Consider the following 24,542-nt stretch of genomic DNA (forward strand, 5'->3'; position numbering starts at 1 on the left):
AAAGAAGGGACATAAGCAGGTTCAATGTTTCAAAGTTTTCAAAGCCAGGCAGTTAAAATAAGTAACCCGACCATTCTTCAGATGGCTTCTGCTCTGAAGACTATCTATACTTTTCAATAAAAGTTAAGAGAAAGGCTCAGAAGACACCCAGGCGTCATTTTGAAGGTTTTGGCAGGTTCTTTGCTTTTAAAAACTGCTTGCAGTTTCTTCATTGTTGAATGGTGTTAAAAGAAAACATCCGATAAGGTAACTACAAAAAAAAAAAAAAAAAAAAAAAGAGGTCCAAAACCTGCTGGAAAAAAAACCCTTAAAAGAACCCAGCTGGCTGAAAAACACAGAAAAAGCGCTCAAGAAATGACCAAAAAGTGCCCCCTTCCCCCCCAAAAACAGTCAATTCAGGTTTACAAAACACCAGACAAAAAGGTGCTTTCCCCGGCGTCTCCCACATGAAAAAGACGCTGTCTGTACATACTAGAAGGGTGCATTTCTATGGGACTTCATCGAAATTAACATTAGGTAAATGCCCTCCAGCAGGGTTTGCAAAAAAAAAAAAAAGTTGCAAGTTTCTTGCCAATTTCATCCTTTAGATTGTAAAAGGCAAAACGCGCTGTGCTATCCGCAGAGTAGATGGGCCCAGCTGGGGTCTGAAAAAATTTGCAAACCCGATTAATTTACACAGAGGATTTGAAGCACCGAAATCAGTAGTGGAAATACCCACTCCAAATCCAGGTGAAAAACAAAAAACAAAAACTGTGTGTGAGTATACCATTTGGCAGTTGTCTAGGAGCGCCATTGGTATGACCTGCATGTCCCCTATATACAGGCGTAACATGACCATATTTAACAACCTCGGTTTTCACACAAGAAAACTAATTCAGAATTTATAGTTCTGCTGAGAGACGAGATCTGCAGTTTAAGGCGTTGAATTCTCACAAAGCTTTCAGATGTGCCCAGGAAGCCGAGGCAGAGAATTCCTCAGAGGCAAAAGCAGAGCGCTGGTTTCTTCAGTAACTTACATATTGCTTTGTCCGCGGTTAGATACAGGGAAGGAGCCGGCTGCCGGGTAGCAATTACAGTGCCCGAAAAATTACACAAAATTCAGGAACTGTGCACTCCAGTCCTCCACAGGGACTCTTTAATAGAAGTACTGTATGGCTTACAGTCAAAATATGGGCACAGGTCATCAAGGAGCACTGCCGCAAGGAAATGCTCAGCGCTGGACTCGGGGGAGGGTGAGTAAAGCACACTTTGTTTTTATAACAAACTGAATCCGGGGACCGAGATTATCTGAAAGGGGACGGCCCCTTTAATGCATAATGAACTTTTGCCTTAAAGGGAATCAGTCACCGGGTTTTTGCCATCTAATCGGAGAGCAGCACAATGTAGAGACAGAGACACAGATTCAAGGGATATGTCACTTACTGGGGCTGCTTTGCTGAAGTATTGATAAACTGTGATTGTATCACGAGAGGACTAGTAAACCTGCTGCCATTTAGTGCAACCAAACTCCCACCACGGATTGGCTGCTTTCTGTGTACACTGTGAATAGTCAAAGCTGCCAGTGGTGTGGGCGGGGTTATACAGAGCTCAGTATTCAGAGAACTGCTAGAGATAAAACAGTAATTTAATCAAAACTGCAGCCCAGTAACTGGCACATTGCTGGGATCTGGATCTTTGCCCCCTACATCATGCTGCTCTCAGATGGAGTAGCAAACCTCCGGTGACAGATTCCCTTTACGGGAAATAGGGCAGAAGACTTAGGACAGCGGGGGAATATGGCCAAGCTCTTGAGACACATAGCAAAGTGCCAGCGGTCCCTCGCAGTTCACTGGGCTGCCCGCAATGAGCTGCCTGTGGAAACCGCAACTTCGGTGACTGGTTGTAACCTCTATGACGTTACTGCTCGTCACTGAAGCTATGCTCTCAGCAGCTTACGGTCTCTTGGATTTCAGCCCAAAAAGTCGCATCATGCCACCGCTCAGCTTGAAATCCATTTGCAGCAGAGATGGATTATCTTCTCGTCGGACAGGTGAGGAATATGGTTGTTTATTATTTTTGGTCTTTCACAGGGGATATGGGAATCAATAGATTATAGGCGTAAAGGTGAGTGTATAACTGTTATTTTGAATAAATGTGTAAAAAAGGATTTTATTCTTGCTGTGTGTTTATTTCAAAACTTACTATGGGGTTAGTCATGGGGGCATCTTATAGACACCCCTCTATTACTAACCCCTGGGATTGATGTTAACTGACAATACAAAGCTGACATAAACCCCCATACATTACCCCACTTTCCACCACCGCAGGTCAAGTGGGAAGAGTAAAGATAAGAGCCAGATTTGGCACATCTTTTGGATGAGTCATTCCTCGGGCGGCTGAGGGCTGATGTTGGTAGCCTGGAAGGGGGCAATATCTGTGGCCCCTTGCCTAGCTATTAATATCAAGCCGCAGCTGTCTGTTTAGCCTTTGCTGGTTTGATTTTATATAGGGACCCCCAAGGTATTTTTTTCTGGGGTTCCCCGTAAACTCACCAGTAAAGGCTAAGCGAACAGCTGTGCACGGTGATTAATCACCTGGGAACCTTTTGGGATATTGTCCCTTTTGCCAGATTACTAATATCAGCCCCCAGCCGTGGGCTTTCCCTCTACTGGTTATAAAAATTATGTGGAAGTCCACACCATTGTTTTTGACTTCTTTAACTTAATTTTTAATTTTACGCAGGAGGTACACAGCGGGTTGTGAACACAACTCTCATCATTGTAGCCTGGTCATGCTGATCTCAGGGAGACCAGGCGACAACGATCAGAGCTGTCTTCAGCAGCCGGCACCTGCGATCACGGCGAACAGTACTGCTTTACCCAGGCGTAGGTGCGTGTCACACGGACAGCAAACTGATACACAGATGTCACATATGGATTACACACGGACATGGACCAAGGATCTCACCAGTACTGTTTTTCCCTGTGCAGGCATCACCAGGATGTGTGGAAGCCTTACAATGGATTTAATGTGCAGAACATAGTTTAGACCTAGCACAACACATTGCTCGGTCTATGCAGCAGTATTAAGTGAGCAGAAACAGGTAAGTGACATTGCTGGCCTCTGCCTATCTTGTCCATAGAGGATATAGTCATCCATTTACTAAAAGGTGTAAATTGGGGATTATTTTATCCTGCTAGCCATGTGGCAATAGTCTGAAGTTATGGCGACATCTGTTAGCATGATGTTAACCGTTCCTTTATCGATTCCAATTTTGACACTGGCATTTTATGAAAACCTACCTCTGACAGTGACACGGCACTCTACTCAGTGACTTATACGGGCATGACAAAAACGCCTGTTTAGGGAAAGTTGGCCTCTTTTTGTCATCATTTCTCATAACAAGATCTGCTCTGGGTGCAAAGGCCAGTCTAATATGTACATGAACTGTCCCAAATCTCAGTCCATTTTTTTTTCTATTTTTATGTTGGAGGTCCTCTTAATCAGCATTCTGCCAGCACTATAGGTGCTGGAACATCCATTTCCCTCAACTCACAGCATACACTATACCTGATATTGGCCAATGTCTTGTCTACGCTAAACTGATATAAACAGTTTAACAGACAGGAGGGTAGAAACAGATAGGAAGTAGAGGCGGGTAATTGTCTATAATCCATATCGGCATCTCTGTTGCTAGATATGGATTATATTAGACAACATCAAGTACCAATTTACTTGGTAGCAAGTAACACTTAAAAGAGACGACTAATGGCTGGCACTTAGAAGTAAGGTAGCGTTTGATGGTCACTGTACCGTTACAAATTTGGCGCTGTAATACCTTTACCTAACAACAGGTGGCACTACAGAGGTACTTTCCTTACAGTTTAGAACCATTTTAATGAATATCTCAAGCCCCATGGGAATATGGGACTGGAAGTTAATCCTTGCTTAGATGATGGACCATGAACGTGTATATCCCTTGCTTTAGTTAGAAGTCTGTACTCTTCGAAGCGCTGTACATCAACTTGTATTTGACATGTTCACTTTCCTATTAAAAAGTCATGAATGCAAAATGCAGCACGCCGCGCCGATGTATTATGTGAAAAAGCCGGAAATATTTCAACTACAACAAAAAAGTCATTATCGCTTACTTGTCGGCAATAAAAATTGGTCACGACGACCCGGAGCTGCGGATTTCATTATATCTCCGACAATCAGATGGACTCGTTTTATAATATTTATGCGCTGCGTGAAGAGTGGGACATTGCGATTATGAAGCACGTGTAATTATTGCTCCGAGAGCATACTTTTTCCCCACGTGTGCGTTTGTTAAAAATAAATAAATGAGAATAATAAATGTGAATGGACGTGATTTACACATTTCGAGACATCCGGGTGTATCTTCGGGGCTGGAGGTGGGACACTGAGATGAGACCGCGACGAAAGACGTTTTACTACACCGTCCATTATTAGGAAGCATAATAAAACAATAAATAAATTAGAAAAAAAAAAATCCTATATTTGCGCAATTATTCTTTGGATTAAAGACTAAGAGCGATAATTAATCAGCAAATTATTTTCAGCAGGATTACATCCAAGATTTCGGAGGCTAAATTAGCCGGAATGGCTGGGCAACCGGTTTCATTGCTGCTTGTAAATGTGATTCAGTACATGGCATTAATTCGCTTCTCCCACCTAGATGTCATGGAATATCTCAGAAAGATAACTGTGCCGTACGGTCGTAACTCCTGCCGCCATGCTGGATCTGCAATGCGGTCATCACTACTCTCTTCCATAATGGGGTTGGATGATAGCAGGTAAGTGGTCATGGAAAAAATTGATCTCTGAATACACTTTCCACAACCTGATCATCTCTAAAGACAGATCACCAGATTTCAAAACATACAAATTATGCACGTTATTGAATAGATCTCTTCGACTTGATGAGGCCGCTGTACTTACTATAATAAATAAATTTATGTCATAGTGGCTGTCAAATCCTGATATTAAAATGAACATTTTGAGATTGCAGCTATTGAATGAAATAGCTGAGGGGTCCAAGTGTATTCAGTGTCTCTGCCCACCCAGCCTGATTGAAAGCTGCAGTTTGTACTGAGCAGTGTGAGATCTCAGCAGGGAAGAGGGTCACTGAAGTGTTGTCAATCAAGCTAGGTGGGCGCAGACTGAGCCAATTTCTCAAAGGATTATTCAGCCATCGGGAAATGGATCTCCAAAGGAAATACAGCATCCTTATCAGGTCTAAGAGCTTGATTTAATAAAGCATGCAGACAGATTCTATTGTGAAATCTGACTTAAGAAGGGAGTATCACTCTAAAATAGAGTTTATTCATAAACCTTCCTTCAATAAGGTTACACTTATGCAGCGTCCCCATCATCCAATAAATCAGCCTTGTTAGGACGTCTGTAACATACATTAAATTGCCTCTAGCCGCCCACTTCCCCATTAGGATATTGGTGGACAGGGAGTCCCTCATGTTCAGATGCTCTGTATTGCTGCACAAGTCCAAAATATTGTCCACCATGATGCCTAAATTTCGCATCATTTGATTTCAAAATCGTACGGCTGTAGGGCATCATAGCGGGTGGCGTTTCAGACGCATACAGCAATACGTAATATCTGCCAATCACCCCGAGGCTCGCTAAAGAGAACAACTCACCTCCTTGCCATGTTTCCAACTAGTCACGAGATTTATCATCAGGAGCACACTGCTCCCCCAAGGAACAAGTCTTCCTGCTTTTCCGGGAGCAGTTTGCTCCTGAAGATTGAGAGTTCACAGCACTATCAGCTAAAGCCTCTGCATAATCGCTGTATGCTCTATACCAGCGGGTACATGCTCTTGCATGATGGTGACGCAGGCGTAGAACGCGCAAAAGGAGACGAAAAGCCTGAATGGCAACGACATTTTTTTGCACTTGACACGTTCCGAAAAATACCTGGGATGAGTCTTCTATGGCAGGGGTGGGGAATCTTTTTTCTGCCAAGGGCCATTTGGATATTTATACCATCCTTCGGGGGCCGTAGAAACTCCGCCCACAAAGTACATCCTGACTATGGCACTGGTGTCAGGACGTAATCTTTCATTGCATGCCCTTCAGTGTTCAGTAGTGAACACTGCATGTGTGTGCTCACTGAGGAAGAAGAAATGAGCTGGTGGCAATCAAAATATAACTCCCTGCCAAAGTACTGTGGTCCCTGAGAATCTGACCGGGGGCCGGATTAAAGGTCATCGAGGGCCGTAAATGGCCCTGGGGCCTGAGGTTCCCCACCCCTGTTCTAGGGGAAAGAGGATACCATCATGAATTTGGCTCCAGTTTATAAGAAGTAGAGAAATTATATAATAACTTTTATAGCCTCTCCTGATCAAATGTGATGAATAACCCGTTATCTGCTTAATGTTTTATAGTGTCGCTTAACCCTCACATCTAGTATTTTGGCATGTGAAGGATGAGACCGTGTGTGGCCCCGGGAGGTAGGTGACACTTCACATACTCGTTTGTTTTGCACTGCCGAAATGATGCACTATTCTAAGCTGAAGTCCAGAGATACACAACTACTGTATATTTATAGCTACTCATTCTACCAGCTTAGCTTTATGATGATAACCTACGAAAGCTTCATATAATAACCCCATAAAGCAGAGTATGTGCACTATCACTGGGAGATCTGGAAACACAACTTGGCAGATTCCTTTTTCTCCACACCATTGGTGGGCTTAATGTAGAGTATCATTAATCACCTGCAAATGGGTCCTTGTTCTCAAGGGAGATTCAAAACAATAAAGGATCCAGAGTGACTGAACATCCATCGTGCATCTTAGCAATAGGTCATTACTGTTTAAAGGGGCTTCAGGTTTTTTTTTCAGGTATATAATGGAGTGATAAAAGAAACGGGAAGGCATGCTAAACACAGGCATCTGGAAATCATGGTGATCTGGAAACAAAAGGGTTAAACCTGTGCTGTCAAAGGATGATGAGAAGGCAGGAATCCAAAATATGCGTTTTATTAACCGGGCCACCCAGTCGCCTGGCCCTCCACCCCGGGCCACCCAGTCGCCTGGCCCTCCACCCCGGGCCACCCAGTCGCCTGGCCCTCCACCCCGGGCCACCCAGTCGCCTGGCCCTCCACCCCGGGCCACCCAGTCGCCTGGCCCTCCACCCCGGGCCACCCAGTCGCCTGGCCCTCCACCCCGGGCCACCCAGTCGCCTGGCCCTCCACCCCGGGCCACCCAGTCGCCTGGCCCTCCACCCCGGGCCACCCAGTCGCCTGGCCCTCCACCCCGGGCCACCCAGTCGCCTGGCCCTCCACCCCGGGCCACCCAGTCGCCTGGCCCTCCACCCCGGGCCACCCAGTCGCCTGGCCCTCCACCCCGGGCCATCCAGTCGCCTGGCCCTCCACCCCGGGCCATCCAGTCGCCTGGCCCTCCACCCCGGCGTCATCCAGTCGCCTGGCCCTCCACCCCGGCGTCATCCAGTCGCCTGGCCCTCCACCCCGGCGTCATCCAGTCAATCAGTGGCCTCAGCCTTCAAGTCACTGGTCGATTCAACACCATCTCTTCCGGTGGAGCAGACCAGAGTGCCAGCATTGGAGACGAAGTCAGATTAAGAGTAAATATGCCTTGAGTGTTATAACCGCTTCCCTTCCCACTGCTGACTATTAAAAAAGATTGGAAATTTTTTTTTTTTTTAATAATGATCCCCACAACAGAATCTGGCGAGAGCCAGGTACTCACGTAGTCGTTGTATATTCAGAAAACTTTATCCCATTTGATGATGTTACAGATGGATAATCTGCTAAGCCATACAAAATTGTGTTATCTTAGCTAGTGGCAGGAATTTTGGAGGGATTTTATTATTTTTTTTCCTTCCGTATAATTTGCTGAACCCTGCCTGCTGTCAGTCTCTAACCGCTGAAATCCCGAGATATATTACAGAGGTGGGCACAGGTGTTTTTTTTCCATCTGTGAATCTCCATTAGAGATATAACACAGGCGGCCTTAAATCTAAGGCAGGTAAGTGAGGGGAAAAGAAGTTCCAGAACCTATAATGCTGAAAAGAAGTCACCAACTCAGAAGATTGCCAGTTACAAAGCAGGAGAACCAGAACAGTTCCTGGACTTGAGACAGTTGGGTGAGCGCAACAAGACTGATTTTATTCTAGCATTCACACAAACGCATTAAAAAAAGAAAAATTAAAAAGAAACGAATAAAGTTACCTTACAGAAGTTTGAAGGGGAGATATTACCACAATAAAATGTTCTGCACACACTCTTAAGTTTGTGTTACAGAGCAGTATACAATATCTAGACATTGCTGCAGGGAAGTAAGGAAAGAAAGAGCGCAGAGCTGGGTATTATACACCATGTACAGAAAGCAGATAGAAGAAAACAGGAGGCCGGGAAATGAGGGGAGAACTCGGCGGGCTGCCAGCCGCTCACCGCTGGGTCTCCAGGTCCAGTGCGCAGATAGTTTACCCCCTGCAGGAATGATATATAAATATAGATTGCTATAAAAATCAGGATGCGCCTACATAACGCCACTATCGGGACGCTCCTTCTAATAACTGCAGGAATAAGCTGTAAAAACAATAAAACATGATGATAATCATAATAAAAGATAATAAAATTATTGATACAAATAATAAAGATGATATAATATATAATAATAAATCTGAATAATTGTCAAATTGTTCTTTTGCACTATAAGGGCAGGTGCAGATGACCAAATTTTTGGTCTCAGTGTGATCCGACAATACATCGGATTGCACACGAACCAATGTTATGCTATGGGGCTGCGCACGTGTCCAATTCTCTCCTCGGTCGGCATGCACCATTTGCATCCGATATACGGATCGGCCATGCCAGTCAATGAGTCAGTGGGAAAAAAATTAGACCGCACCTGGATGAGGTCAGAGAGTGGTTTGATTTTCATGGACAGACTGGAGAAGATGAAGAAATTATTTTTTTCTATCTTCTCCACATCTGAGAACAACGTACCACACTGATCAGAGCGTGATCAGCATAGTCGGCCCCATGGTCTCCAATGTGAGAATACACGGTTGTGTGACCCCGGCCTAAGAGTATCTAATACAGACATCATGTCATGAGACTTGACGGGGTTCTTCTGGATCTCAGGACACTTGTAATAATGGAGGTCCCCCATATGGCTCCATCTTTGATCAGTCAAGAAAGGGAGACCTAAAATCAGTGCCCTGCACAGGAGGGCATATTCGGGCATTATGCGGAAAGCTACGCACTTTCATTGATTCAAACCAGAACTCGCCTAATCCTGGTTCCAAGAGAAGCTTAACTTATTGTTGGTGACCAAGACTAACAAAGAGGGTTGTTTAATTTAGACATCCCCCTTTAAATGTCTGACGCTCATCCTACATTGATTCGCACTGGTTATTAGCAGCTCCGATATTTTTCATTTTGGCGTCCATATTAATAAGCAGGTAACTTGTTAGCGGTCCTGACGATCCGACCTCAAGTGATTTCTTACAGCGGTCGTCAGCTCTTTCCAAAACACTTCACAAAACATGTCAACCAGAGCCGGAGAAGAAGGTCTGTCAGGGCAGCGAGAGCTGATGTTGATGTAAGAGGAAAGGCTGCCATGGAGATGTAATTGCGACCAATACAGTTGTGTCTCGCCAATCAAACCCGATTAGGCAGACGCGGCGGGCTGGCAGATGCGGGCAGGAGAGGTGCCCCTCACCGAGAGCGGTAACAGCTGTAATATGCACCACCGGCTCTAATGACTTCTCACTCCTCATGCATATAGAACAGTGGGGCGAAAAATTAAGTCCACTAGACGGATCAGGTCAGAGAGTCGCCGGCTCAGCAAACGGGGAAGGTTTATTATTTAAACCAGTAGACAAAAGCATTTTGCTCCGTGAAAGGCCTGAGAGAAGCAATTAAAAAGAAGCTACTTTCTGGGACAAGCAAACACTGCGCAAATGGACCAGAACAAAAAGGAGGCTCATTTTCTTTTATTCTCTTTTTTTTTTGTAATTTAACAGAAAACTTTCTGTCTTGTATGCACTTCAGAAATTTAGAAGTAAAAATCTGCATTTTGATCTTTTTTTGGTAAATCAAATGCATGCATAACACATGCGTCTCAAATGAGAGATAAAATCAGTCTAGATCTCGGCACTACAAGACTGGTTTTGATGCGATACATGCTCACGGACTGATCAGCTCTGCACTGATCCATACTGGCCAGTAATCGCGAGACTGATCCCCAGCACAAATCTGGTGGTGCAAAAAAAAAAGTAAAATCTGAAATGCAATTTAAGGGTGAAATCTGAAGATCCACAGCATGTCGCCATGTGCTGCAATCTGCAGCGGAAAATCGGTGCATTAGTCCGGTACTGACAAACAGCAATACTTGGCAGCCGCCACCAAATGCGGGAGACGCGGTGTTCTGCTCCGTACATTGCTGACAACGAGACGTTCCCGGAGCAAATATCAGTGGATCAGAAGAGGCGCGGGGGGCTGGTTTGACATTACTCTTTTATTGATGGATAAGTCATCAATACCAAAGTTTCAAACAACTCCTTAAAAAGGGTTTTCCTAAAATAGACAAGGATACAGAGTGCCCCCATTTCCTCCTCCCAGATGAGGTGGAGTTCAAATGAAGCAGCGGCAAAGCACGCGACCCTGCGGCTCTACTCATTCTCTATGGGTCCAACGAGGGCAGGAGAGCATTGTCCTCGGCTTTCTCAATCAGTCCCAAAGACTTTTTATGGAGCAGCACCAGACATTTGGACAACCACTTCACTTAATTCTTCACCCCGTGATAGTGCGGTGAGGTGGTTTGGTGGGGGGAGACCTCAAAAATCAGAATTCATCACTTACCTTGTGATGATACATATCTAATAAGTGAAAGGAGTTGGTGTACTTGTAATAATGTCAAAGTTATCTGTCCGCAGCAACTTTAAAAAGTGTAAAAGGATATTGTCAAATTCTCTCTTATTCAAGGACTGAGGGGGGGGGGTAACTTACTGACTGCTGGGGTCCCCCAGGAATACTTACATTCGGAGCACAATGGCGCGGCGCGTGACCATGTGCTCTACCACTTTATTGATTCTCATGGGAGTGCAGCGTTTTAGCTCCAGCAATCCCATAGAGAACGGAGCAGAGGTATGGATAATCAATCACCGCTCCATTCACATGGGGCTCCTCAGAGCACTGGTTCTCAAGATCAATGGGGGCCCAGAAGTCAGACCCAAAGTGCTCAGAAAGGTATGTCATCCCCTGAAGAAGTAGTGATTTTCCACTTTGAAACGCGTTGGGAATAAAGAGTTAAAAAGTTAAAAAGTTTTTCATGTGGTGACTTTTTCCTGGTCTCAGAAGCGCACAGTAAGCCTAAATATTTTATCCAAAAGGATCCTTATCTGTGGTCACGAACGTGAACCTCGGGCGTGCAGCAGGCTGACATTGACTTACATGCTTTAATCTATCTTGGAAAAGGTGAGTAGATTCCTTTGAATTTATTTAATCTGTTACCCAGATAAGACCCTATTGCGCTCTTTCTTTCCTCAGTTTTATCTTATCCCATGGATAAGCGAGAGTTTCTAGATTTGAGAAAAACCAATTTAAAACAACCCATCCGTACGATCAAAGTACTATAGGTATTTATGGGCCATAGAAGAACCTCCCCCTGACTGTTAAGGTCTCAATCTGCTATATACACACACTATATATACACTCACTGGCCACTTTATTAGGTACACCTGTCCAACTGTGTGTTAAGACTTAATTTCTAATCAGCCAATCACATGGCGGCAACTCAGTGCATTTAGGCATGTAGACATGGTCAAGACAATCTCCTGCAGTTCAAACCGAGCATCAGTATGGGGAAGAAAGGTGATTTGAGTGCCTTTGAACGTGGCATGATTGTTGGTGCCAGAAGGGCTGGTCTGAGAATTTCAGAAACTGCTGATCTACTGGGATTTTCACGCACAACCATCTCTAGGGTTTACAGAGAATGGTCCGAAAAAGAAAAAAAATCCAGTGAGCGGCAGTTCTGTGGCCGGAAATGCCATGTTGATGCCAGAGGTCAGAGGAGAATGGGCAGACTGGTTCGAGCTGATAGAAAGGCAACAGTGACTCAAATTGCCACCCGTTACAACCAAGGTAGGCAGAAGAGCATCTCTGAACGCACAGTGCGTCGAACTTTGAGGCAGATGGGCTACAGCAGCAGAAGACCACACTGGGTACCACTCCTCTCAGCTAAGAACAGGAAACTGAGGCTACAATTTGCACAAGCTCATCGAAATTGGACAGTAGAAGATTGGAAAAACGTTGCCTGGTCTGATGAGTCTCGATTTCTGCTGCGACATTCGGATGGTAGGGTCAGAATTTGGCGTAAACAACATGAAAGCATGGATCCATCCTGCCTTGTATCAACGGTTCAGGCTGGTGGTGGTGGTGTCATGGTGTGGGGAATTTTTTCTGGGCACTCTTTGGGCCCCTTGGTACCAATTGAGCATCGTTGCAACGCCACAGCCTACCTGAGTATTGTTGCTGACCATGTCCATCCCTTTATGACCACAATGTACCCAACATCTGATGGCTACTTTCAGCAGGATAATGCGCCATGTCATAAAGCTCGAATCATCTCAGATTGGTTTCTTGAACATGACAATGAGTTTACTGTACTCAAATGGCCTCCTCAGTCACCAGATCTCAATCCAATAGAGCATCTTTGGGATGTGGTGGAACGGGAGATTCGCATCAGGGATGTGCAGCCGACAAATCTGCGCCAACTGTGTGATGCCATCATGTCAATATGGTCCAAAATCTCTGAGGAATGCTTCCAGCACCTTGTTGAATCTCTGCCACGAAGAATTGAGGCAGTTCTGAAGGCAAAAGGGGGTCCAACCCCTTACTAGCATGGTGTACCTAATAAAGTGGCCAGTGAGTGTATATATATATATATATATATATATATATATACACACACACACATATACATATATCGACATACATAAAATTGCGCAATTCTCCAAATACGATCCTCATAAGTGAACCCCCATTTTAACTCTTCGTAACCCCTAGGGATCGGCCTTTGTTTGTTGCTGTCTGCATCATTAACTGCAGGCTTGTTAACCTTTACCAGGGGACGCTTCCCCCATTGATGACGAAGCCAACAGACCGCTGGTCCATCAGTATTGGAAATAAAGATTTTGTAAGTACTGCCACATTAATACATGCCAAGCTGCAGATTAAATAGACCGTCCATTAAATAAAAAAAAAAATTCCACTTATCTGCCTCTATGATGGCAGGCAGCAAATGACCCTATTGATGCAATTGGCATTTCTGTATCGAATGCAGCATGAAAAATTATCCAGTTTATCACAGTCATATTATGCAGAAATGCTAATGTTCGCAGTCCTTTAGATTTTCCCTTAACTCAGCACATATTACTGGGGGTGTGATGACACACTGTGCTAAAATTTAGGATTTTTATGTTTTTCTTTAAGAAGTGGGCAACATTTTTTATCGATTTGCTGAATGCCTAAAATTTATGCCAAAAATTTGAGTAAATTAGGAGCAAATATGGATCCACATAACAGGTGTAAATGTTATTTTCCAGTGCAAAAAACGGTAATGGTTTCCCTGGAATGTACCAGGAAGCGGCGGCCTCTTATTAAGATTTTACTCCAGCGTCCTGTGGTATAAAACGGCTGGAAGAAAGGACCGTTTTGTACATTTTCCAGCTGTGCAGATTGTTAATATAAATCCTAAAATTAGAGGAAAAAAAAAAAATCACCAATTTATACCCAAATTATCATGTAGCCTAGAACTACGGCTGTATATAAAATCTAATGGATAAAAAGAGCATTGGAATAGAGAATTACGGAATCCGTCCAGTCGTGGGCAACATCCTCATGTGTGCGGTTACGTCAGATTAAAAGGAACATGCAATCACATGAGCTACTGCTTAAAACAGGGGTTTTTGCTAAATGTATATTTTATATATACATAAACTATTTTACATTATTTCATATCACTATATTAAAAATTAAATAAATAAAAAAAGTCGCACGCTTGTCACTGGCCACTAGACCTCATTTACGAATCCTACTTCCTCTTGGGACGCATGGACATTAGAAGTGATCATTATGTATTGTGTATGATGGATCCTGTATTATCTACTGTATATAGAGGTGTTATCAGTCATTGTACAGGTGGGGGGAGGAGGTGAGCTGTGACATCACCTATTGTGAATGGTGGATCCATGTTATCTACTGTATATCAGTCATTGTACAGGAGGACCAGGAGGGGAGCTGTGACATTGCATATTGTGGATGGTGGCTCCGAAGTTATATACTGTATATAGAGGTTTTAGTCATTGTAATAAAGTCTGTGATAATAATAGGAATGCTAAAATATCATCTGTACAGAGCAAAAAGTGGAAAGCCTAGTGGTCAATGTAAAAACTGAAAAATTTTAGATTGTTTTTTTCAATAATGATATAGAAGATTGAAAAAATAAAACAAACAAAAATGTTTTAAAAATCCATTCACTATAAAACCTGATAACCATGTAATATTTGGAACCATGTATAACTAGGTATGGGATATATTCTCCGACCTCTAATGTTTAATAGCAAAAGCTGTGACTCACCTTTGGCATCATCGGATCCGGACGCTAGAAGTTTGGGGTCCATGAGGTTGAAATCCACACTCCAACACCTCTTTTCATGTTCCTATTTTTTTTTTTTCAAGAAGGGACACAGAAGCAAAGTTTTAAAAGATGCAGAACAATGAGCAAAACACAGAAAGCGTCTATGAGGGAAGATACTGGGAGACGGTAATGTATATATTGTGAATCGTTTCGAGGGGCTTTCATAACAAACCAGTGAAGGTCGAGGAGGCCGAAGCCATGTTTAAGCTCTGGGGACACATGTATGGAAATATTCTGTAGACACAGAAAAGCTTATAAGCCTGATATAACAGGCTGGATCATGTATTCCCAAATTTATCAAGCACCTACTCCATTTGCAAATGCACTTGACCCCCGTGACCCCCTTCTTCGTATATCAGTACAAGACACAAAGTTCACCATAAATGAACCCAGACTCGGACTGGCTCAAAGAAGAATAGTGGAATCCTCCGGTAGGCCGCCCCTTTGAAGACGTGCAAACAAGTGGTGCTATTACACTTGATTGATAATTTACAGAAAATGGTATAACCTAATCAGTCATTAAACAAGCTAGCCAAGTTCATATCACATAGAAGCAAAAGTAAACTTGTGTACTAGGGTCCGGTTAATTTTGCACAAAGCTGAACAGTGGGCCCCAAGAATCAACATTACTGGTGGGCCTTTTGCCCACCCGGTCCGACACAGGGACCCATCCGCATGGTGTCTGGAAACCAAACACATTTTATTTAAGCAAAATAGGGCGCACTAACTGTGCCAATAATAAAGAATTATATGAGGAAAGGTGCCGCAACAGTGGAATAAACTATAGAAAAAGAAAGAAAAGGACCCATCCGCATGGTGTCTGGAAACCAAACACCAACTGGTCGTGGATTCTTAGGAGGCTGGGACGCTACGTGTATTATGGACGGTCACAGTTTAGGATTTGTTTTCGCCCAGTACTTTCCTCGTACATCTGTACGGTAATATATCTAACACGCGGCAGAAGGACGGACGTCCATCACATGAAACGGTCATTTATTAGTGAATGAGACGGCTGAGCAGAAGTCAACATTCGGCAATTATGTTCTTTAGCTCGCAGACGTTTTGTAATTTCCTGCTGACATCGGCGAGTACAGTCACATTGGTCGTCGGTTTTTATATTATTTTCTTGGGGGAAAAAAAAAAGATGGCAAAACTAACACTTTGCTATTGATCATCTGTTTCTGAGAAATCAACATTAATGTTTTCTGATTGAAAAATGCATTTCGCAAACTTTTCTTTTAACCCTAGAATTTGGTTCGCCTTATGTGCACAAAACATACCCGAAAAATGCAACCAATCACAGTGCCACATTTCATGTCTTGAAGGGTCAAGGAGCAATTGAAAGCTCCTCTGTGATTGGTTGCTGTAAGCAATAAAGCTAGTTTTTCCTCCCACCTGACTTTGACCAAATCACCACCTCGGCTCTGCTAGACCTGCTTATATAACTGGCTGCACACAGCGGCATCTTCGGTCTATGTAAGGTCCGTCTATTTTGTAGAATTAAATCCCATTAGAGGGAAGTTCTGCAGGCGCAGAGTTCTTTACCACCGGCGGTTCTGACTTTGCATTTCTTTTATATTAGGATACAAAGAAAAATAAGAGCGCAAATACTCAGGTTATCACAAAACAACAAAAAAACAAATAGCACAGCATGCATTTTAGCACAGATAGGTTTTCTCCCCCGGGGTCTAAATAACAGAATAAAGAGGCAGCGGTTTGGTTGCGTCGTGACAATTTCCTAGTGTAAGCGGAGCAGACGCTGCCACCACTACAGAGGAAAGCAGCCACTGACATCTGTCGACAGCCGGCATATTAAACGTTACCTGGTATACTTTGGATCTTTGCCCTGTAAAGCCATCCCAGAGAATCACCGTCCCCTCGTAGTCGCTGCTGGCCAGTAGGTTTTTGTGATAACTGCTCCAGCTTATACAGCTGCAAAAGATAAAAAAATATATTAAAGCAAAAGAATGAGCGAAAGGCGAGGACTGAGCTGGCGCAGCAGTGTCATGTCCGCTGGGTGCCTGCGGACTCCACTTCTGACTCATTCAACGCACCCTGGGCCCTTTCAGCATGGAACCGCGCCAAACGCCAGAGCTGTATGAGATTTCTAAGCTGGAGAGTATCATGGAGGTTTCATTTATCGGAAAATAATTGGTTTCTTAAGAGGATAATGGGGGAGGAGGGGGTCTGCCACTGTCCCTACTGACTGGTGTCTGCTTGTAAGCCTGGATCCATCATTAGACAATGCATTTCACCCTTTGGCATGAAGAATATTAATACGTAAAAATCTTAAGGATTATTCTATCAGCCGCATCACACACTTGATTAAAGGACGAGATACAGATCTAGGCAATGCAAATGATCTCTACATCTAGGGAAAAAAGCACCTCTAATAGGAAATTAATAGACGGTTTGCCGGAATAACATTTCTGGGACCCCCACTGATACAGAAAAAAAGGACTCCAGAATGTCCTGTGTGGACGGAGCTGTGGTGCATGAATAACCACATGAATAACCACTGCCTTATTCAACTGTATGGATAAGCTGTTTATAAAGTGGATGGAGTGGCGGTCACAAGTGCTCACCACTACTCCATTCTTTTGTATGGAGAAGCTGTTTATAGAAGTGGATGGAGTGGCGGTCACACATGCTCACCAGTGCTCCATTCAAATGTATGGAGAAGCTGTTTATAGAAGTGGATGGACTGGCAGTCACACATGCTCACCACTGCTCCATTCTTTTGTATGGAGAAGCTGTTTATAGAAGTGGATGGAGTGGTGGTCTCACTTGCTCACCACTGCTCCATTCTTTTGTATGGAGAAACAGCTTATAGAAGTGGATGGAGTGGCGGCCTCACATGCTCACCACTGCTCCATTCTTTTGTATGGAGAAACAGCTTATAGAAGTGGATGGAGTGGCGGCCTCACATGCTCACCACTGCTCCATTCTTTTGTATGGAGAAGCTGTTTATAGAAGTGGATGGAGTGGTGGTCTCACTTGCTCACCACTGCTCCATTCTTTTGTATGGAGAAACAGCTTATAGAAGTGGATGGAGTGACGGTCTCACATGCTCACCACTGCTCCATTCTTTTGAATGGCGAAGCTGTTTATAGAAGTGGAAGTAGTGGCGGTGTCACATGCTCACCACTGCTCCATTCTTTGTATGGAAAAACAGCTTATAGAAGTGGATGGAGTGGCAGTCACACATGCTAACCACAGTTCCACTTACATGAGAAACATTTTGAACCACTAGAGTTGAGGGGAAAAAAAAGATCAGGACCCTAGTGCAGCAGCCATGTTAGTAGTCTATAGTCTCCAAACCAGAGCACTGCGCATCTCCTATCCCTGGCCAGCATCACCAACACCTCTTCTGATTAGTGGGCTTGGGTACAATGTCATCATTGAAGCATGACGCACATCATTGTGCCGAGCCTACAAAGCAGAAGAAATCCTGGGAGTACTGACAGGAAGGAGGGCTCTGGTGCAGCGGCCATGGACCACCAATGTGGCTTCTGGACCAGGGCCCTGTGAAAAGTTTTTATCAAATCTAGGGATGACCATCCAAATCAGTGAAGAGCCCAGAATTCAGACCACCATCGATCATTCACTGAGAAACGATTGCTTGAAGTTATAGACCCAAAGCCGGCTCATCCAGGTAGTATCAGGCACTAAAGAACATTATCATCAATAAGAGGAATTATAACATCAAGTTGTCAACTAATGCATTCAATTCCAGGAGTAACAGAGGAATAGCGACAGTTTTAAGCAAGGAAAACCTAGAAAAGCTGCTGAATGCACGTTACCTTATGAGCTTGGGTCATCTCACCTAAAATCTTATACGGGATCCCAAGAAAAGTCAAAGACAGAACCCACTCACATAATCAGACGTGAAGCAGCGTTTCCTTTATTCCAACAGCTATAAAACACGAAGGAGGCTTATATCAAGTGGAAACGTCAAGTGTTGGACTAAAGGATATGCTGCATACAATTTCTCATGGTGTGGTTCTGACGCCAACCTTCCTTGGAATCCAACAAAATTTAGAAGCGAGAACTGTTAGGTTTTAAGAAAAAAAAAAAAATGTCAGCAAATCTGAAAGTACATCTGGATACTAGAGAAAGTCTGAATTACATACTGCTCAATCTATAAGTCTGAAACCAAGAGGCTGGTATCACATGCTGCGTGACACGCAGGATTTGGCTCCTGGTCTTGCAGCACGTTATCTGTGCTTTCATATGGCGAGTCCTCAATGTGCCAATGTAGCAATCCGCGCTCAAGAATGTTTTTTTAATGTTTCTTATTTAAATGCATTGCATAGCCAAAATGCCGGTGACGTTTCAGCCTTGCCGTTAGACCTTCATCAGACCTTTGGTTTGCAATACAAGATAATGCATGGAGAGATCAGAGAAAACTGCTGTGCAGCAGTAAATACCAATACTTGGAAGCGAAGACTCCTCCTAAATAGCGGTGACGTCTGCACTGCAGCAGTGCCCTCTCTATACATAGGAGAAGGGGGCTGGCTTAGCGATTGAAGATAGCTGTAAGCCTGCACTCTTCACTCACGTAAACTGTTGGGAAGCTGATGAGTTGAGCACAGGACCAGAAATGAGTTGGCCAGTACCCAAAAGGCAGTAGACGGGGGACACCTGGGATAATAGGATTATATTACTATGTTATACAACTTATCATGTAAGGTTCATTTAGCCACATTTTGTATCTGCTGAAAACCCTCCTGAAATGTTTTCTTAGATTAAATAAAAGGTAAAAAAAAAAAATTTATAAAGTGCTTGTAAAAACCTAAAACTAATTAACTCCTGATTAAAAATTCTCTTAATTTTCAAGAACAGGGATTTTTAGTTTTATAGGGTAGAGCTCATTGCTCAGGTGACCAGCCACCTTATAATACCTAGGTAAGGAGCATGCGTCGCACCCAGACTCTAAGCGTTACAGCCGGCTTGTGGCGCTCTGAAGCTGGCGGGATCCAGCCATTCCGGCTGCCCACATTAGGTGAAATCGTGATGACACGTCCTGTTTAAAAGAACTGTCGGCAGAGAATGAATGTTCAAAACATGTATAGGCACTTGGTGCTGCTACCGCTTGTTTTTTCCCACATATCTCCACCATTCTCTGGCTCTATGAAACCAGAGCCGTCAAAGCGGGGAGGTAGAGGGGAAAATAAGTAGGTGTGGAAGTGTACGTAATTGTTTGACCACACCGCAGACGCAGACACGCTCCCTTAAAAATTCCTCAAATGTTGTGGGCAATAGAGATTTCTTCTTGCTTCTGTTAAGTAGGCCACAGAATAAAGATTATTACGACCTCTAGCAACTAGCTGCAGTGTATCATTGGTCATAACCATGGATACCTATTGTCCTGCAATGCCCTGCACATGAGGAAAGAGACATAGCGAATCAGAAGAACTATACTACATTTCTAATATTATTACACCTACTACATATCGGGGGATGGGTTCTTGGGAGAAGGGAACACCCCTTTAAATACGTATGTATAAACCCTTAAAAATAATTCAGCAATACATTACAAAAAAAAAAGTAAAAAAATAAAAAATAAAAAAATAAAAATGTAAGAAAAAAAAGTGCTTTTAAAAAAAAAAGGTTAAAATAAAGGAATCCAGCTTCACATAACGCACATCCTCCTCCTTACTCTCAGGGGGACAAAAAAAAGCCTTTGTTTTCAGAAAACAGCAGCAATTTACCAAATCCCAAAACATTCCATTAAGAGTGAAAAATTAAGAGACATCACTGGAGGCGAAGCGCGCGACGTGCGGGAAGACAAAACCGGTTTTGATTAAAAGTAGCGGGATTAATGTTTTATGGCTGGGATCAGTAATAATGATGGCGGTGCTATGATTCAATGCCATCCGACGACCCTTGATATGTGGTCTAACGTCTTTGAAAGTCAGAAATCTCGACACAAAGTACTCCGACGTCTCACTCCAGGCGCTGCTTTATAACCAGCCAAGTACAAAGTCAAGGAAACTGCCACTGTGGAAAGGAACATTTCCGAATCTCCGTTTCTAAACCAGACAAATGAGTTATCAGTGGCTCGCATTGTGTACAGTTTTACGCTTCCACACATCAATCCTCCCCATCTTTTGTCAGCGAGAGGCACCCAGCTGAATGCTGCACGCTCTCTGTGCCCAAGATGAGATACATTAAAAAAAAAAAAGGAGATTTGTAGGAAAATAAGAAAAGATTCTTCTGTGAAATGTTTGCGAGAGGACAAACTTTTAATGTAAAAGTAGCATTGGCTCTGGGTGAGCGGAGGTTTTCTCTTTTCGGAATTTACGGTAAAAGTTGGAATGAGCCGCTTACACCGAACAAACGCATGTTGGAATCGAAGCCAAAAAAACCCTCACAGGGACATCACCCGATTCCAGAAGGAAGTGCACAAGCTGGAATCAAGCTCCTGCCCTAATTGCAGGCAGTCACCGGAGAGCGGGTGCTGATGAAATGGCGCCAACCATTACCTGCAAGGAGATCTAACAGCACTCCTTTATCTCAATGCCTCATGTCACCCAGAAGAGTAACTCCACAAAGGTTTTTCCAGGACTCCACTTTCAATGAGCGATTCATTGGATAGGTCATCAAAATAAGGCCGTATTCAGACAACTGATTTTCACATACAAGTGTTAAGCCGGTATCACATTTGCGCTTTATAGCGCACGGCCGCCGCTAAGCCCCGCCCCCTCCCGGCTCCCTGCCCGCCCCATCCGGTCAACGCCGCCTACTAGCGCACGTGGACGCTTGCGATCTGCGCACCCTACCTTTAGCATAGGGTGCGCAGATCGCAAGCGTCCATGTGCGCTAGTAGGCGGCGATGACCGGATGGGGCGGGCAGGGAGCCGGGAGGGGGCGGGGCTTAGCGGCGGCCGTGCGCAGGCCGTCGCTGCGCTATAAAGCGCAAATGTGAAACTGGCCATAGGACTGTTTCACATTTCAGTTGTTTGATGTCAGTTGAAATCCCCCAAAGTACGAAAAAACGGATCCGTTTCCATTATGTAACAAACGGATGCACCGGATCCGTTTTGTGGACGGATCCGCATGAAATTTAAAGGAACAGAACTCTGGTAAAAAGGAGAGAGAGAGAGGAGGAGACAGAGAGGAGGAGACAGAGAGGAGGAGACAGAGAGGAGGAGACAGAGAGGAGGAGACAGAGAGGAGGAGACAGAGACACAGATTTTTCGTCGCTTCTAGAACGCCGTTTAGGGTTAAAATGCATGAAAGGAAAAATCTTCCGGGCATGCACAGTTTAAAATAGCGGTTCGCCGCTGGAAAAAAAATGCTCCTTTGTTCGTCTACTCCAGCCGGCGGATGCTAAAATTCAAATGGATCCGTCAAAAAACGGATGTAACGGACGACCATCAGTCATAATCCGTCGCTAATGCATGTCTATGGGGGAAAAAACGGATCCGCCAAAAAAAATAGCGGATCCGCTTTTTTATAAAAACGGCGGATTTTGACGGACGTCAAATAACTGAAGTGTGGAAGATATATAAAAAATTACTTGGCACTCAAAATCGGAGAAGCAATTTTTTCTTTATTGCGCATCCAGACAATAATTGACAATAATTGCGCAATAAAGAAAAAAATTGCTTCTCCGATTTTGAGTGCCAAGTAATTTCGTATGTGTCGAAGGGTTTGAAACATTACATGAGCACCAATTCTCCTCTGTTTTTCTCTGGAGTGCCGTGTTTTTTTGTATACTGAAGTGTGGAAGAGGCCTTATCCGCCGTGTTTTCCGCTGATCACACTCGTACTTGTGATAGTCTACAGAGACAGTCTGATGTCAGTGCTTATTCTCAGACGGATCGGTTGGTGAAAAAAAAAAAAAGTTGCAGACATGTCAAATTTGTATCCGAGGGTCAGCTCAAAAATTGGCAATACAAGTCAACGGCTCTGTGAGAAAAAAATTGGACCGCATTCAGAAGACCTCAAAGTTTGGTCCTATTTTCACAGACTGAGAATGTAGATTTTTTTTTTTTTTTTAATATCTCCACAAATGGGAAAAACAGATGACCCGTGAAAGCAACCTCCCGAACAACATAATCTGCTCATCTTTTTCATACGTAGAAAAATGTTAAGTGTGAATGAGCCCGTAAGGCTGGTGGGGTCCAACTCTTAACGCACCAATACCGATCTGTTGATTGAAGGAGCAGCGACGTACGAGGGAAGGTAAAGCTACAAATATTGAGCAGAGGCTATGAATGGTACAGCAGGCGCCCTACCATACATGGTGTACAAAATCTGTCACTTCTGATGCACTGCAGCCCATTCAAAATGTACATGGCGGTCTGAGAATTTAAAAAAAAGCATCATGCAATACCAGATCTCGCCTATAGTGGTCAGTGCAGGGAATGTAAACTATGGGCATCTGTTGCTGATCATCAGGACCTACAGCAATCATCAATGATTTATGATTTAAAAAATAGGTTTCCAGATCACACAATTGCTTCCACGATGGGTCCAATGTAACAAGGTGAAAATGTGTAGGTCTTGCACAGTCCACATGTGCTCGAGAGAGATATTCCTTGTTTAGGTTCCCAGGTGGAGTCATAACACACTGCTCAGGTCCTAATGGACCCAATGGAATCAAGCAAGCACAACAAAGAGCGGAGCATTTTCTGCTTTAGTCACTTTAATAAATATATTACGAAAAAAAAAAAACTGAAAAATCATACGGATCGAAAAATAGTGAAGAAAGCAAGTGATGTCAGAAAAGTGCTCAAACATGTGCGGTCAAGAGCGTAATTATGATTGGGGGAAAAAAAAATAAATAAAAGAACAGAGCAAAATATCTGAGAGGGCAGACGAGGGGATAACTGCATCCCTCGAGTGTTTGTCCACCTACACGAATTCCCATAATTACACCTGTGTGCAGAGAGGCACCGGCAGAAGAAGAAAATCATTGACGAGAGTCAGAGGGAACAGTAATATCTACAAGCTAATGTTCTGCTATTAGCGCATCCTTACAGAGGAAAAAAAAATTAATATCTCCAGTTTACTTAATTTCATTAAAAGATGAATATATTGTCAAACTGTATTCGAATCGATCACCTCCCGGGAAAGTTTGTGGTAATGAGGTTAAAATGTAATCCCTCTCAAATATTTATAATTAGGAAAAGTAAAACATTGCCTTACAAATCGGCATGCGACCACATGTATTGAAATCACACAGTTGCGGACACATTCCCGGCGCCGGCACAGGAGAACCCTCACAGCGTGCATCGAGTGACTGCAGACTTGTAGCCTAAGGCCAGACCACCCCTTTAAAGAGGACCTGTCACTTGCCATAAACATGTAATTCTTTGAACCTGGTGTAAAATGCTGCTGTTCTCCTGGATTTGGCGATGTTTTTGTTTCTGCTCCTCTCCATTCTTGTGATATGTCCCCCTTTATTCTAAATGTATATTTAGTCTTATTTAGCCAACTAGGCGTGGTCCTCATGAAGCCGCCCACTGAATAGTTAAAGACCACACCCATGTGGCTTAAAAGAAAATAGATTTATTTACAGGGAAGAGGAGGCCATATCTCAGGAACGGAGAGGAGCAGGAATAATAGAAAAACATCGACAGATTCAGGAGAACAGTGGCATTTACGCCAGGTTAAAAAAAAAAAAAAAAGCATATTTATGGCAAGTGACAGATTCTCTTTAAGTGAATTTGGAGGTCTCCAGATGCGGCTCACTGTTGTCTTATGACCGGTTGGCAGATCTCTCTCTAACTGCGTTAACATATTGCATCTCTTAACCTTGTCTGATATAATTGGAGGTCAGCGCGTAGGTGTCCACTGTGAATATTGAGAGAGGATCTCCATTATTCTTCCAGTTCATCA

The 24,542-nt window shown here is 43.7% G+C and overlaps 1 protein-coding gene across 2 annotated transcripts in view; it reads right to left on the reverse strand.

The window, feature by feature from the left end:
* Window positions 1-24,542, reverse strand: part of COP1 (COP1 E3 ubiquitin ligase) — a 146,919-nt gene that overhangs the window by 26,123 nt on the left and 96,254 nt on the right. For both annotated transcript variants that reach the window (XM_073571282.1, XM_073571283.1), the window contains exons 13-14: window positions 16,514-16,622; window positions 14,631-14,712 (exon numbers count right to left, since the gene is read on the reverse strand). In XM_073571282.1, the coding sequence (XP_073427383.1) occupies window positions 14,631-14,712; window positions 16,514-16,622 (191 nt within the window). The remainder of the gene's footprint in view (window positions 1-14,630; window positions 14,713-16,513; window positions 16,623-24,542) is intronic.

The sequence above is a fragment of the Dendrobates tinctorius genome, unplaced genomic scaffold (genome assembly GCF_039654945.1).
Source record: "Dendrobates tinctorius isolate UK_male_01 unplaced genomic scaffold, ASM3965494v1 ptg000029l, whole genome shotgun sequence".
Lineage (NCBI taxonomy): Eukaryota > Metazoa > Chordata > Amphibia > Anura > Dendrobatidae > Dendrobates > Dendrobates tinctorius.